We start from the raw sequence: 13828 nt of genomic DNA on the forward strand, positions 1-13828 counted from the left end.
CACCTTGATCTCCTCCCTGCTCTGGATCTTGTCAGTGCCAACTGCTGACGGGACATCAACTGTTTTGACTTCATTTCTCTCTCAAATTCCAGCCTCACTCCTTCCAAACACTCTGCTCTCCACTTCTCCCGTATTAAGCCTAAACTTACCATCAAACCTGCAGATAAGGGGGTGCTGTAGTAGTCTGGCAGACTGACCTCTACCTTGCGGAGGCCCAGCGACAACTCACAGACTCCTCCTCTTACTTACCCCTCGAATAGGATCCCACTGAAGAGCACCAGGCCATTGTCTCCCACACCATCACTGACCTTATTAGCTCTGGGGGGTGTCTCCCATCGAGTGCCACGAACCTCATAGTTCCCGCACCCCGCACCTCCCATTTCTATCTCCTACCCAAGATCTGCAAACCTTCCAATCCAGTTAGAGCCATTATATAGCTTATTTCTGACTCATTGAATGCATATCTTGACTCAATTTTATCCCCCCCCCCCCCCCCCCGGTTCAATCCCTTTCTACTTACTTCAAACGCTCCTGTTCTTTTCAATGATTTCCAGTTCCCTGGCCCTGAGTGTCTTACTTTCACCATGGATGTCCAGTCCCTATACACCTCCAGCCCCCACCTGGAAGGTCTCAAAACTCTCCGTTTCTTTCTGGATGCCAGAACCAACCAGTTCCCCTCCACCACCACTTGCCTCCATCTAACGGAACTTGTTCTCACTCTCAATAATTTCTCATTTTGGCTGCTCCCACTTCCTTCAAACAAAAGGTGTAGCCATGGTCACTTGCGTGGGTCCCAGCCTGTCGGCAGTGTGGAACAATCTATGTTCCAAGCCTACACTGGTGTCACTCTCTAACTTTTCCTATGCTACATCGACAAATGCATTGGTGCTGCTTCCTGCACCCATGTGGAGCTTGTTGACTCATCACCTTTGCCTCCAACTTCCCTGCCCTCAAATTTACCTGGTGCATCTCCCAACACCTCCGTCCCATTTCTCAATCTCTCTGTCTCTATCTCAGCAGACAGCTTATCTACTGATGTCTATTATAAACCTACAGATTCTCAAAGCTACCTGGATTATACCGCTTCTCACTCCGTTACTCTGTAAAAATGCCATCCACTTCTCTGAGTTCCTCTGTCTCTGCCGCATCTGCTCGCAGGGTGAGGTTTTTCATTCCAGAATGACAGAGATGTCCTCTTCCTTCAAAGAAAGGGCGTCCCTTCCTCCGCCATCAATTCTGCCCTCAACCACATCTCTTCCAATTTGCGCAAGTCTACTCTCGGTCCATCCTCCCGCCGCCCCAACAGGGATAGTGTTCGTCTTGTCCTTACCTACTACCTCACTACCCTCCGCGTTCAGTACACAATTCTCCTAAACTTCCACCACCTCCAATGGGATCCCGCCACCAAGCACGTCTTTCCCTTCCGCTCCCCACCCCCACTTTCTACTTTCTGCAGGGAACTCCCTTGTCCGTTCATCCCTGGCACTTATCTTTGCAAGTGGAACAAGTGCTACATGTGACCCTACACCTCCAACCTCACTACCACTCGGGACTCCAAACAATGGCGACACTTCACCTGTGAGTCTGTTGGGGTCTTGTATCTGGTGCTCCCAGTGTGGCCTCCTGTGTGTCAGTAAGACCAGGTGTAGATTGGGAGACCACTTCGCTAAGCACCTACGCTCCAACTGCAAGGACTCTTTCCATCCTGCTCATGGACTGTTTGAACTGCTTCTGTCTGGTGGGCGCTTCAGATCCCTCCAGACTAAGACTAATAGGCACTGGAGAAGTTTTTTCCCTACTGCGGTCACTTTGCTGAACAGTTAACTGCCGGTTAATTGTTGGCTAACTATTACTTGGATTGCACTACCTGTATGTATAATCTATATTTTCATTTATATTTATCATTATTATTATTATGAGCAGAGAGACAACATCTGCCGGAAGTAAATTCCTTGTATGTGTACAGGTACTTGGTGATTAAAGTCTGATTCTGATTCTGATCTCCCAGTGGCCACCCATTTTAATTCCACTTCCCATTCCGATATGTTTATCCATGGCCTCCTTTACTGTTGCGATGAGGGTGCACTCAGGCTGGAGAAACAACACCTTATATTCAGTCTGGGTAGCCTCCAACCTGATGGCATGAACATCGAATTCTCAAACGTCTGGTAATGCCGCTTCCCTCCTTTACCATTCCTCATCCCTATTTACCTCTCTCACCTTATCTCCTCATTTGCCCATCACCTCACTCTGGTTCTCCTCCCCCTTTTCTTTCTTCCATGGCCTTCTGTCCTCTCCTCTCAGAGTCTCCCTTCTCCAGCCCTGTATCTCTCTCACCAAACAACTTCCCAGCTTCTTACTTCCCTCCCACCTCCCGGGTTTCACCTTTCACTTTGAGTTTCTCCCTCCCCTCACCCCCATCTAACTTTGACTTCTCGTCTTTTTTTTCTCCAGTCCTGCTGAAGGGTTTTTGCCCAGAACGTCAACTGTACTCTTTTCCCATAGATGCTGCCCGGCCTGCTTAGTCCCTCCAGCATTCTGTGTGTGTTACCAGATATCCATTCTATCTATACCTCTCATAATCTGATAAATTTTGTTCAAGCCTCCTCCACTCCAGAGAAGACAACCCAGTTCTGTCCAATCTTGCCTCTCCGTTCGTTCTGGTAAACCTCTTCTGCACTCTCTCCAAAGCCTCCAAATACTCCCTGTAATGGAGTGACCGGAAATGAATGTGAGGGATCTGAGACATCTTGGGGTCCGTGTCCATAGGACACTCAAAGCTGCTGCGCACGTTGACAGTGTTGTTAATGTGTGTTGGCATTCATCAACAATGGGATTGAGTTCAAGAGCTATGAGGAGAGAGTGCAGAAGAGATTTACAAGGATGTTGCCTGGATTGGAGGGAATACCCTATGAGAATAGGTTGAGTGAACTCGGAGTTTTTTGCTTGGAGTGACAGAGGATGAGAGCTGTCCTGATAGAGGTGTATAAGATGATGAGGGCATTGATCGTTTGGATAGCCAGAGGCTTTTTCACAGGGCTGAAATGGCTAACATGAGCGAGCATAGTTTTAAGGTGCTTGGAAATGGGTACCAAGAGGACGTCAGGGGTAAGTTTTTCACGCAGAGTGGTGGGTGCGTGGAATGCACTGCCAGTGGTGGTGGTGGAAGCAGATGCAATAGAGTCTTTTAAGAGCCTCTTGGATAGTTACATGGAGCTTGGAGAAATAGAGGGCTCTGCGCTGGGGAAATTCTAGGCAGTCTCTAGAATAGGTTACACGGTCAGCACAAAATTGTAGGCTAAATGGCCTGTAATGTGCTGTAGATTTCTATGTTCTATGAATGTAATTAATCAGATTCAGCCTAACCAGACTTTCAATGAACCATTCAAAAGGTATGAAATAGATGGAAAAAAGAAACGCAAGAAAATTTAAAATTTTATGGAAGGTCCCAACAGCACTGTAACGTTGCCGTGTGATTCTTCAATAGATATGGTGGCACCACTCAAATGCAGTATTTCCTCATTGGGTGCATATCTTTCTTTATCAGATTTGTCTGGGTTTGTTTAGTCTCTTTGTATAGTGTATATTAATTGTTTCGATGTAATCTACTCTGGCCAACACTTGAAGCTGGGATTCTTGGTCTCAGCTCCACAATTGGATAAAAGATGTTTAGATCATTGGGGCAAATACTGTACCCTTGCAGGCTAATGATGTCTTGGTAGCTGGGCTAAGAATACTTTTCAAGTTGGGCAAATAGGAGAAAATCTGCAGATGCTGGAAATCCCAATACACACAGAATGCTGGAGGAACTCAGCAGGCCAGGCAGCTTCAATGGAAAAAAGTAAGGGAGTTAACCTGCATTTGAATTTCCATAATGGGGTGCTTTGATCATGTCAAAGCAGACGTTGGGTGAATTTTTCATTTCCAATGGGATGGCCACGTGAGAGGATAAAATTGACAAGACTGTTCAGTAACTTGCTGTGAAATTACCAAGTGGACAATAAAGGGGAGCCCCACCTGCTGGCCAAGCATTGCACTTCATTCAGGAGGGAAGTGCATAGGATTTAATGAGAAATGGTTTTAAATCATGATTTTAGTGTCATTGTTTAGTAAAATGCATTATTTAAATAAGATAATCTATATTCAGTAAAATGAATTATTAGGGCAGGGATTAAAATCCCTGGCATTTCAGCCTGATGCAGCTAAAAAGCATAACTGCTTTCCAGGTCAGAACAGTAAACAAATATGTCTTAATGCGTTTAAACGAACTATTGCTGCTTAAAACTGATGGAAACAACTCTGACTGGACAGGAGTGCCCATGGAGGAAGCATGGCTGTAGGTTGGGTTTACAAGTCTGTTTAAGGAAATGGGGTTTTAGCCTCCCAGTACTGACTACCTTGCTGGCAAACGTACAGTCTCTGGTGAATAAAATCGATGATCTCAGAAATCAGAGGGACATTAGGACTGTGCGCATCCTTCGTTTCATGGAATGATGGTTAACTCCTTCCGTACCGGATGCAGCGATCCAGATCAATGGGTTTACTATACACCGTCAGGGTAGATCTACAGAGTCTCTCAAAAGCAGAGGTGGAGGAGTACGCCTCATGATCAGCCTTTCTTGGTGCACAAATATATCAATGCTGTCCCAATTCTGCTCACCAGACCTGGAACATCTAGCAATAAAGTGCCGTCCTTTTTACGTGCTACAGTTCTCTGGGATCTTCTTGATAGCAGTATACATTCCACCTCAAGCCAATGTCAATTAGCCTTGAGATGATCTGAGCAATGGGATCAACATGCATGAAGCAGCGCGTCCCAGCGCCTTCACCATCGTTTTAGGAGATTTTAACTAGGCCAATCTGAAAAAAATCACTAAGCAATTACCATCAACAGATCACTTGCAATACTAGAGGAAACAACACACTGGACCATTGCTACCGTGCTATTCCATTCCCTCACTTCAGGAAGTCTGATCACCTAGCTGTACTACTACTCCCTGAGTATAGGTAGAGACTGAAGACTGCTGCGCCTACAGTGAGGACCAAGAAGGTATGGACAGGGGAAGCACAGGATCACTTACAGGACTGCTTTGAATCTGTATTCAGGGCTTCATCTTCGAACCTGGATGAGAATGCTGCAGTTGTTATCGACTTCATTAAAATCTGTGATGACGAGAGTGTGCTGACAAAGACTTACTGTACAATCCCAAGCCAAAAGCCTTGGATGAACCAGGAGGTACGTCTTCTGCTGAAGGCTAGATCTGTGACATTCAGGTCTGTCGATCCAGGCCTGTACCAGAAAACCAGGTATGATTTGCGGAGGCCTATTTCAAGGGCGAAGGAACAATTTTGAATGAGGTTGGAGGCAACATTGGATGCATGACAACTCTGGCAGGGCTTGCAAGACGTTACTTCCTATAAAGCAAAACCCAATAGCATGAATAGAAACATAGAAAGCCAACAGAACAATACAGGCCCTTCAGCCCACAAAGCTGTGCCAAACATGTCCTTAGAAATTATCTAGACTTACCTATAGCCCTCTATTTTTCTGAGCTCCATGTACCTAGTGGCAGCGATGCTTCACTACCAGATGAACATAAAGCCTTCTATGCCCGCTTTGAAAGGGAGAACACAACTGCAACTGTGAAGATCCCTGCTACACCTGAGGACCCTGTGATCTCTGTCTCAGAGGCCGATGTTAGACTGTCTTTAAAGAGAGTGAATCCTCACAAGTCAGAAGGTCCCGATGGAGTACCTGGTAAGGCTCTGAAAACCAGTGCCAACCAACTGGCGGGAGTATTCAAGGACATTTTCAACCTCTCACTGCTATGGGCGGAAGGTCCCTCTTGCTTCAAAAAGGCAACAATTATACCTGTGCCTAAGAAGAAAAACGTTACCTGCTTTAATGACTATCACCCAGTAGGGCTCACATTGACAGTGATGAAATGCTTTGAGAGGTTGGTCATGACTAGACTGAACTCCTGCCTCAGCAAGAATCTGGACTTGTTGCAATTTGCCTATTGTCACAATAGGTCAATGCAGACGCAATCTCAATGGCTCTCCTCAGGGTTTTAGACCACCTGGACAACGGAAACACGGATGTCAGGATGCTGTTCATTGACTATAGCTCAGCATTTAACATCATCATTCCCACAATCCTGATTGAGAAGTTGCAGAATCTGGGCCTCTGTTCCTCTCTCTGCAACTGGATCCTCAACTTCCTAATGGAAGACTGCAATCAGTGCCGATTGGTGACAATGTCTCCGCCTTGCTGATGGTCAGCACTGGTGCACCTCGGGTGTGTGCTTATCCCACTGCTCTACTCTTTATATACCCATGACTGTGTGGCTAGGTATAGTTCAAATACCATCTATAAATTTGCTAATGATATAACCATTGTTGGTAGAATCTCAGGTGGTAATGAGAGGGCATACAGGAGTGAGATATGCCAACTAGTGGAGTGGTGCCACAACAACAATCTGGCACACAATGTCAGTAAGATGAAAGAGCTGACTGTGGACTTCAGGAAGGGTAAGACGAAGGAACACATACCAATCCTCATAGAGGGATCAGAAGTGGAGACTGTGGGTGGTTTTTCAAGTTCCAGGGTATCAAAATCTCTGAGGATCTAACCTGGTCACAATATATTGATGCAGTTATAAAGAAGGCAAGACAGCAGCTATACTTCATTGGGAGCTTGAAGAGATTTGATATGTCAACAAATACACTCAAAAACTTCTATAGATGTACTGTGGAGAGCATTCTGACAGGCTGCATCACTGTCTGGTATGGGGGTGGGGGCGGTGCTACTGTACAGGATGGAAAGAAGCTGCATAAGGTGTAAATTTAGTCAGCTCCATTTTGGGCACTAGCCTACAAAGTATCCAGGATATCTACAGGGAGCGGTGTCTCAGAAAGGCAGCGTCCATTATTAAGGATCTCCAGCACCCAGGGCATGCCCTTTTCTCACTGTTACCATCAGGTAGGAGATACAGAAGCCTGAAGGCACACACTCAGCGATTCAGGAATAGCTTCTTCCCCTCTGCCATTGGATTCCTAAATGGACATTGGACACGACCTCACTTTTAAAAAAAAATGTAATATTTCTGGTTTTTTTTGCCAGTTTATTAATCTATTTAATATATGTATACTGTATAAAGTATACGGAATAAGATTTATTTATTATTATTATTATTTTATTTCTTTCTTCTATGTTATGTATTGCACTGAACTGCTGCTAAGTTAACAAATTTCCCGTCACATGCTGGTGATAATAAACCTGATTCTTATTCTGATAAGATTAAAATGTCTTAAGTTATTTTAGATTTCAAGATTCTTTTATTAGAAGTGTCTATTTAGCAATTTCTCACTAAAAGAATGTTGATTGTTCCACAGAAAAAGCTGTCTGTTGCCCCCAGCCACATGGATGTTACCCTAACTCCACAAGAGCGAGTGAGGGCCCTCACCAAAATGGGATGTAATGTAGAGATCAGTGAGGTCATTACCCCGCGTCGCTACTTCAGATCTGGAGTGGAGATGGTCCAAATGGCATCAGTCTACTTGGAAGAAGGAAATCTTGAAAACGCCTTTGTCCTTTATAACAAGTTTATAACGTAAGAAACATTTTACTAAAACCCTTGCTGTTATTGCAACCCTTGCAAGCTGTGATTGAAAGAAAATTATAAGATAAGTTCCAATTTGGTTTAATGTACTGTAAAATCTGAGGGCTCTGCTGTCATCGTAATGAGATATTAATTTGTTTTTACAGTTTGTTTGTCGAAAAATTGCCAAAGCATCGGGATTACCAATCATGTGCAATTCCAGAAAAGCAGGATATTCTGAAAGTATGTATGCTGCTTATTCAACAATGTGATTATGATGTCAATTAGAATGCAGAGGCTGTATGTTCCTTTGCAAACCATCTCTATAACCTTTCTTTCTACGCTAGCTCAATGCTTTTCTATCACAGTCAACACGCATACCACCACTCAGCAAATGTTGAGTGAGCGAGGGCTTTTTTTCTTTGGAGTGAAGGAGGGTGAGAGGTGACTTGATAGAGGTGTTCAAGAGGCATAGATCGAGTGGACAGCCAGCACCTTTTTCCAGGGGCAGAAATGGCTAATACGAGCGGGCATAATTTTAATGTGATGGGGAGAAGTATAGGGTGGGATGTCAGAGGTTGGTGTAGGAGCTATATATCTATCTTTGTATTTTGTGTTGTATATTTATTATGGTAGTTAGTCACAAGGGTGTGGGTGTGATAGAAACAAGTTTATTTAAATTTTGATGCTTTGTCTTGAGTTCAGTTGAACTAAGGGACTGTGCAAAGGTGATACCTTTTTGTTGACCGCTTAGTTACATTTAAAATAGTTTTTTGCTTAAGTTCACTTAATTATGCTTAATTACATTGAAGCAAACTTAATTATATTTAATACGCTAAGACTATTTGTTATCGCTAGTTTTAGTTTCATTTAATTTTTATTGCTTCAAGATTGATTTGCTAGTTTCTTAATGAAGATTGAACATATTCTTCAATTTTGGAGCATTATAATTGGATTGGAGTGTATCATACAGGATCAAAGCCCCCTCACCCCCGTGTTTAATAATTATGATAGCAATCATAAGTACTTTATTGATCCTGAATGGGAAATTCTTTCATTACAGCAGCAACATTTAAACTTAGAGTGCAAACTTCACTAATAATAAAGTACAGAATAATAATATGCACTGTAATAATTTACCAATGTGCAATAATAATGAACAAAATAAAGCAGAAACTATTGTACAGTGACGTGTGTTCTCCTGTCGCACAGAGTTTAGTCTCTAAGCTGTGTTGGTTGGTTTGATTAGCAGCTACAGTTGGTTTTATACACAGAGTGATGGGCGTGTGGAACGTGCTGCCAGGCGTGGTGGCAGAGATAGATACTTATGGACATTTAAAAGACTCTTAGCTGGGCACATGGATGAAAGAAAAATTGAGGGAAGTTTTAGAATGATCTTTGAGTAGGTTAAAATGTCAGCACAAGCTCATGGGCTGAGCGACCAGTACTGTTCCATAGTCCATGTTCTACAGACTAGTTTATGATCAAGTTAGTTTATGATCAGGTCAACAGGTTAACACTCGTGTGTTTTTAATGCTGCCATGGAGAGAGCTAATGTAATGGCTGATGTTAGCACTCAAACTCGGATGCTCTGAATGGGAAATCCAGTCTTGCAGCACTGAATCTGTGAGGACGTTTGGTGCCTGTGCTGGATGTTTACAAGGCTTGAACATGAACATTCATCTCTGAGCCAGAAAGGTTTTAAGTCCAGGTTCTAATCCAGAAGCTTGAGCTTAAAATGTTGGCTGCCTCTCCCAGTTAATGCTAAGGGAGCAAAGCACAAATGGAGAATGTCATCTTACAGAGGTATTATGAAAACAAGTTCTATTTTCACTTCAGGTGGCATTTATATTTATCATTATTATTGTTATGAGCAGAGAGACAACATCTGCCGGAAGTAAATTCCTTGTATGTGCACAGGTACTTGGCGATTAAAGTCTGATTCTGATTCTGATTAAAAGGTCCTGAAGGACAGGAAGATTTGCATGTTTTCATTTTTTTAAACATTTTCCACAATATAAAAATAATCAAGCTTCCATCAATTTCATCAGATTCAGTTGCCTGCTTGTTTCTGTATAACCAGTGCAGTCCCACATGCACATCCACATCACTTCCTAGTTCTCCAGCCAGCTACCTAAACGAGGCTCATTAGCTAATTAATCGAACAGCACTGTCTTTTGGATGAGGGAAGAAATCTAAGGACCTGGGGGATATGGGGAGAACATGCAAATTTCTTACTGATAGCACTGGAGGTCAGGATTGAAACCAGGTCACTGGGGTAATGAGAGCCTCTTGCTTAAATTGACTGCTTTATTTCAGACACTACAATAATGACTACATTTCAAAATATCTCATTTGTTTTAAATTTTGAGACACTGCAATTTTTTTTTTTTAATGACCAAATCCTCTGTCTCTTAAGCTAAAAGAACAAAGCTGTTAGCTTTCTTTAGATTGACTCTTATGCTTCAACAGGTCAGGCAGCATCTATGGAAAAGAGTGCACAGTCATAGTGTCGGGCCGAGACCCGTCACCAGTCCTGACACAGGGTCTCGGCCCGAAACTTCGACTGTTTATTCTTTTCCATTGATGCTGCCTGACCTGCTGAGTTTCTCCAGCATTTTGTGTGTGTGTTGCTTTGGATTTCCAGCATCGGTGGATTTTTTTGTCTTGGCGACTTTTGTGTCTGATGTTCAAAGTCTGCAGTTTATTTTTAACCGTTGTGATGGTGGGTGCTTACTACCTCCCTCTCACATCAAGATAGCCACCAGGTGGTGACTGTTACTGTTCATTTATTTGCTAGTTGGTCAATGCATGAACTGGCGACGTATCCTTATTACAGCTGGCTGGGAGATCATGCCATATCCCGTCAGCAAGCCCTGCAGACCAGTTGTGCTGCTGCTGGTCACGTTTTGAGCTCGTATGTTTGCTTTCAGGGCCTGGCTCTTCATAAGAATAGTACAGCACATTACAGGCCCTTCGGCCCACAATGTTGTGCCGACCCTCAAACCCTGCCTCCCTGCCTCAAACCCCTCACCTTAAATTCCTCCATATACCTGTCTGGTAGTCTGTTAAATTTCACTCGTGTATTTGCCTCCACCACTGACTCAGGCAGTGCATTCCACGCACCACCCACTCTCTGAGTGAAAACCTTCCTCTAATATCCCCCTTGAACTTCCCACCCCTTACCTTAAAGCCATATCTTCTTGTACTGAGCAGTGGTGCCCTGGGGAAGAGGCGCTGGCTGTCCACTCTGTCTACTCCTCTTAATATTTTGTGCACCTCAATCATGTCTCCTCTCATCCTCCTTGTCTCCAAAGAGTAAAGCCCTAGCTCCCTTAATTTCTGATCATAATCCATACTCTCTAAACCAGGCAGCATCCTGGTAAATATCCTCTGTACCCTTTCCAATGCTTCCACATCCTTCCTCTAGTGAGGCGACCAGAACTGGACCCAGTACTCCAAGTGTGGCCTAACCAGAGTTTTATAGAGCTGCATCATTACATTGAGTCTCTTAAACTCTATTCCTCGACTTATGAAAGCTAACACCCCATAAGCTTTCTTAACTACCCTATCTACCTGTGAGGCAACTTTCAGGGATCCGTGGACGTGTACCCCCAGATCCCTCTGCTCCTCCACACTTCATTAACAAAAAGGATGCACTTCCTATGGCAGTTGGTACAATTACAACTTCCCCAGAATATATTGATGCAATTCTACACCGTCGTCAGGGAGCATCCTGACGTCAGCCATTACTGTCTGGTTTGGTGCAGCATCCTCTCACGATGTATAAAAACTACAGTGAACTGTCAGGAGAGCAGCAATGCCCTTAGCTGTAGCTGACTATCATTGTAGGACTTCTATGTGTCCAGGAAAAATCATTGTGGACACTACACACCCAGCCAACTGCCTTTTCCAAAAGCTCCCTTCTGGAAAATGTTGTAGGCCAGTAAAACAAAAACTTCATACCATCTTGAGTGTTTCTCCCCCAGGCAGTTGATTGGATCATTTTAGTTAGGCACCCCTCCCTCCTCTGTTGTCTATCACCTCAGTCACTGCTCAATGCTGTTAGCACTTTACACCGCTCTTCATGATGCTGTTTACATTGTAAGTACATGCTGGTATTTATGTACTTGTGCACATTTTATTCCATATCCATCCTGTAACTTCTGTTGCTTTTATATAATTCTTTATAAATGTTGAATGTTGCCTGTCACACCAGCACACCACAGCAAATTCCTAATATATGTAAATATATACGGTGAATAAAGTTGATCCTAGAGTTACCATGACGCCAAAGGAAGCCAGTAGACCCATAGGTCCATGCTGACTCCCAGTGGACCTGCAGTTCCATCCCTTGCTTGTCTGTGACTTTTCTCGCTCAAAATGCTCATCAGTTCCTCCTCTGTCACTTCCCTACACTGGGTAGTTTACAGCCAGGAAGCTCATATGTTCGTCTCCTGGGGAGTTTGAGGAGTCCAGGGATTGGAGACCCAGTCACAGGCAGAGCCATGCATGGAGAGCAGTAGAGGCCAGGATCAAATCTGGGTCCTAGGAGCCATAGAGTGACAGCACTGACTCGGTGCTGCCATGCCGTGTGTCCATTCAATTGAAAATGATTATATTTTTAGTTTATTTTTACCAAAAAAAATAATAACAATTTATTTGTTTAATCCAAGAAATTAAAGGAGGTTGCATTTCCAAGGGCTGAGGAGTTGAAGGCACAGCTTATTGCCAAATATGATGCTGAATACAAAGAATTTATAACTGCTCAGGTAAATTAAGAGGTTAATTTCTTCCTGTCTATATTTTTCTTGCCTGCTGGTAATGTGTCCCTCTCTGGGGGTGACTGCCATCTCACTGATCCTCTCCGTGCCTATGCTGGTTGCTGGAGGTACTGTGGGTATTTGTCTGGGTTGTTTTTCTCTTTTTAGCAGCTCCTGCAGATCCAGTGCAGTCATTTGGTTTATCAAATCACAGGGAAATTCTCCTGGTCTCCACATCAATATTTATCGCTCAAGAACACCTAAAGCTGATTTTCTCTGTGTGGCCACATTGCTGTTTGTGGTATTTAGTTCTTCACAAGCCATGCATTCTAGGTTTTAAATCGGCTGTAAGTTGCTTTAGGTTACGTTTGCATTCCTTCAAGCACCAAGGAGACATTGTAAACAGAAGATCAGATCTATATGGTAATACCATACCACTGATCCTTGCCAGTAAACTCTCTTGTTACAGCTCTCTGCCAGGATAACAGTTTAGTGAATGTTCTCTTGCATTATATTCAAAAAAAGAGTAAGTTTTGGGTCTTTATACCACATTGCATCAGGGTGTTTGCAGAACTGAATATTTGTTGGCCTTGGGAAGGACTCACACGTGCATATTTAATGTTTTGACTGGGGCTCTGTAACTTCAGTTTATGCATGTTTATTTTGAATGATTGTTAGAGGGCCTGTGCCTTTGCCTTGTGCTTCCCCGCCTTTCCTCCTTGTGCCTCCCCCCCAAACTCCCTACAACTTTACGCACATCCCTTTTACAGTCTCAGGATGTCTCAAAGCTAATGACAAACCTCTGAAGTGTAGGTAGTGTTGTAAATTACAGATTAAAGCAGTGGTAATACAGAGTTGACAGCCTCTTACACAAAAATCATCAATTCTTTTTGTGGGGGTTTAAAATATCCAAATAATTATATGCAGTCATGCTTCTCCAAATACCCAAAATGATTCTACACCTTCCGCTCCGATGTCACTTCTTTCTAAGGATTTGATTTAATTTTTTACCAACAAGACCACCCTATCCCCTCTGCCTACCTACCTGGCCTTTCTATACAATGTGTATCTTTGGATGTTAAGCTCCCAACTACGATCTCCTTTCAGCTATGACTAGTGATGTCCATAATGTCATATTTACCAATCTAACTGTGCTGCGAGATCACCTTCCTTATTCCGTATACTGTGTGCATTCAAATATAACACCTTCAGTCCTGTATTCGTCACCCTTTTTGATTTCACCCCCATGTTCCAGTCGTTCCACTGACTGGAATTTTGCCCTGTCGTCTGTCTGTCCTTCCCCACAGTCTCATTACACACTGCATCTACTTGTATACCAACTGCCCCATCCTTAGCCCGAACATTCTGGATCCCATCCCCCTGCCAACTTAGTCTAAATGCTGTAGCAGCCGTGCCCAGCCAGTTGTTTATTATGTCTCCCCGCTCACTGGAAAATGGAGACAT

At 43.5% G+C, this 13828-nt stretch overlaps 1 protein-coding gene across 7 annotated transcripts in view; it reads left to right on the forward strand.

The window, feature by feature from the left end:
* Nucleotides 1-13828, forward strand: part of stambpl1 (STAM binding protein-like 1) — a 62422-nt gene that overhangs the window by 25913 nt on the left and 22681 nt on the right. For all 7 annotated transcript variants that reach the window (XM_059947470.1, XM_059947471.1, XM_059947474.1 and 4 more), the window contains exons 3-5: nt 7396-7613; nt 7769-7844; nt 12278-12373. In XM_059947470.1, coding sequence (XP_059803453.1) covers nt 7396-7613; nt 7769-7844; nt 12278-12373 — 390 coding nt within the window. The remainder of the gene's footprint in view (nt 1-7395; nt 7614-7768; nt 7845-12277; nt 12374-13828) is intronic.

The sequence above is a fragment of the Hypanus sabinus genome, chromosome 22 (genome assembly GCF_030144855.1).
Source record: "Hypanus sabinus isolate sHypSab1 chromosome 22, sHypSab1.hap1, whole genome shotgun sequence".
Taxonomy (NCBI): domain Eukaryota; kingdom Metazoa; phylum Chordata; class Chondrichthyes; order Myliobatiformes; family Dasyatidae; genus Hypanus; species Hypanus sabinus.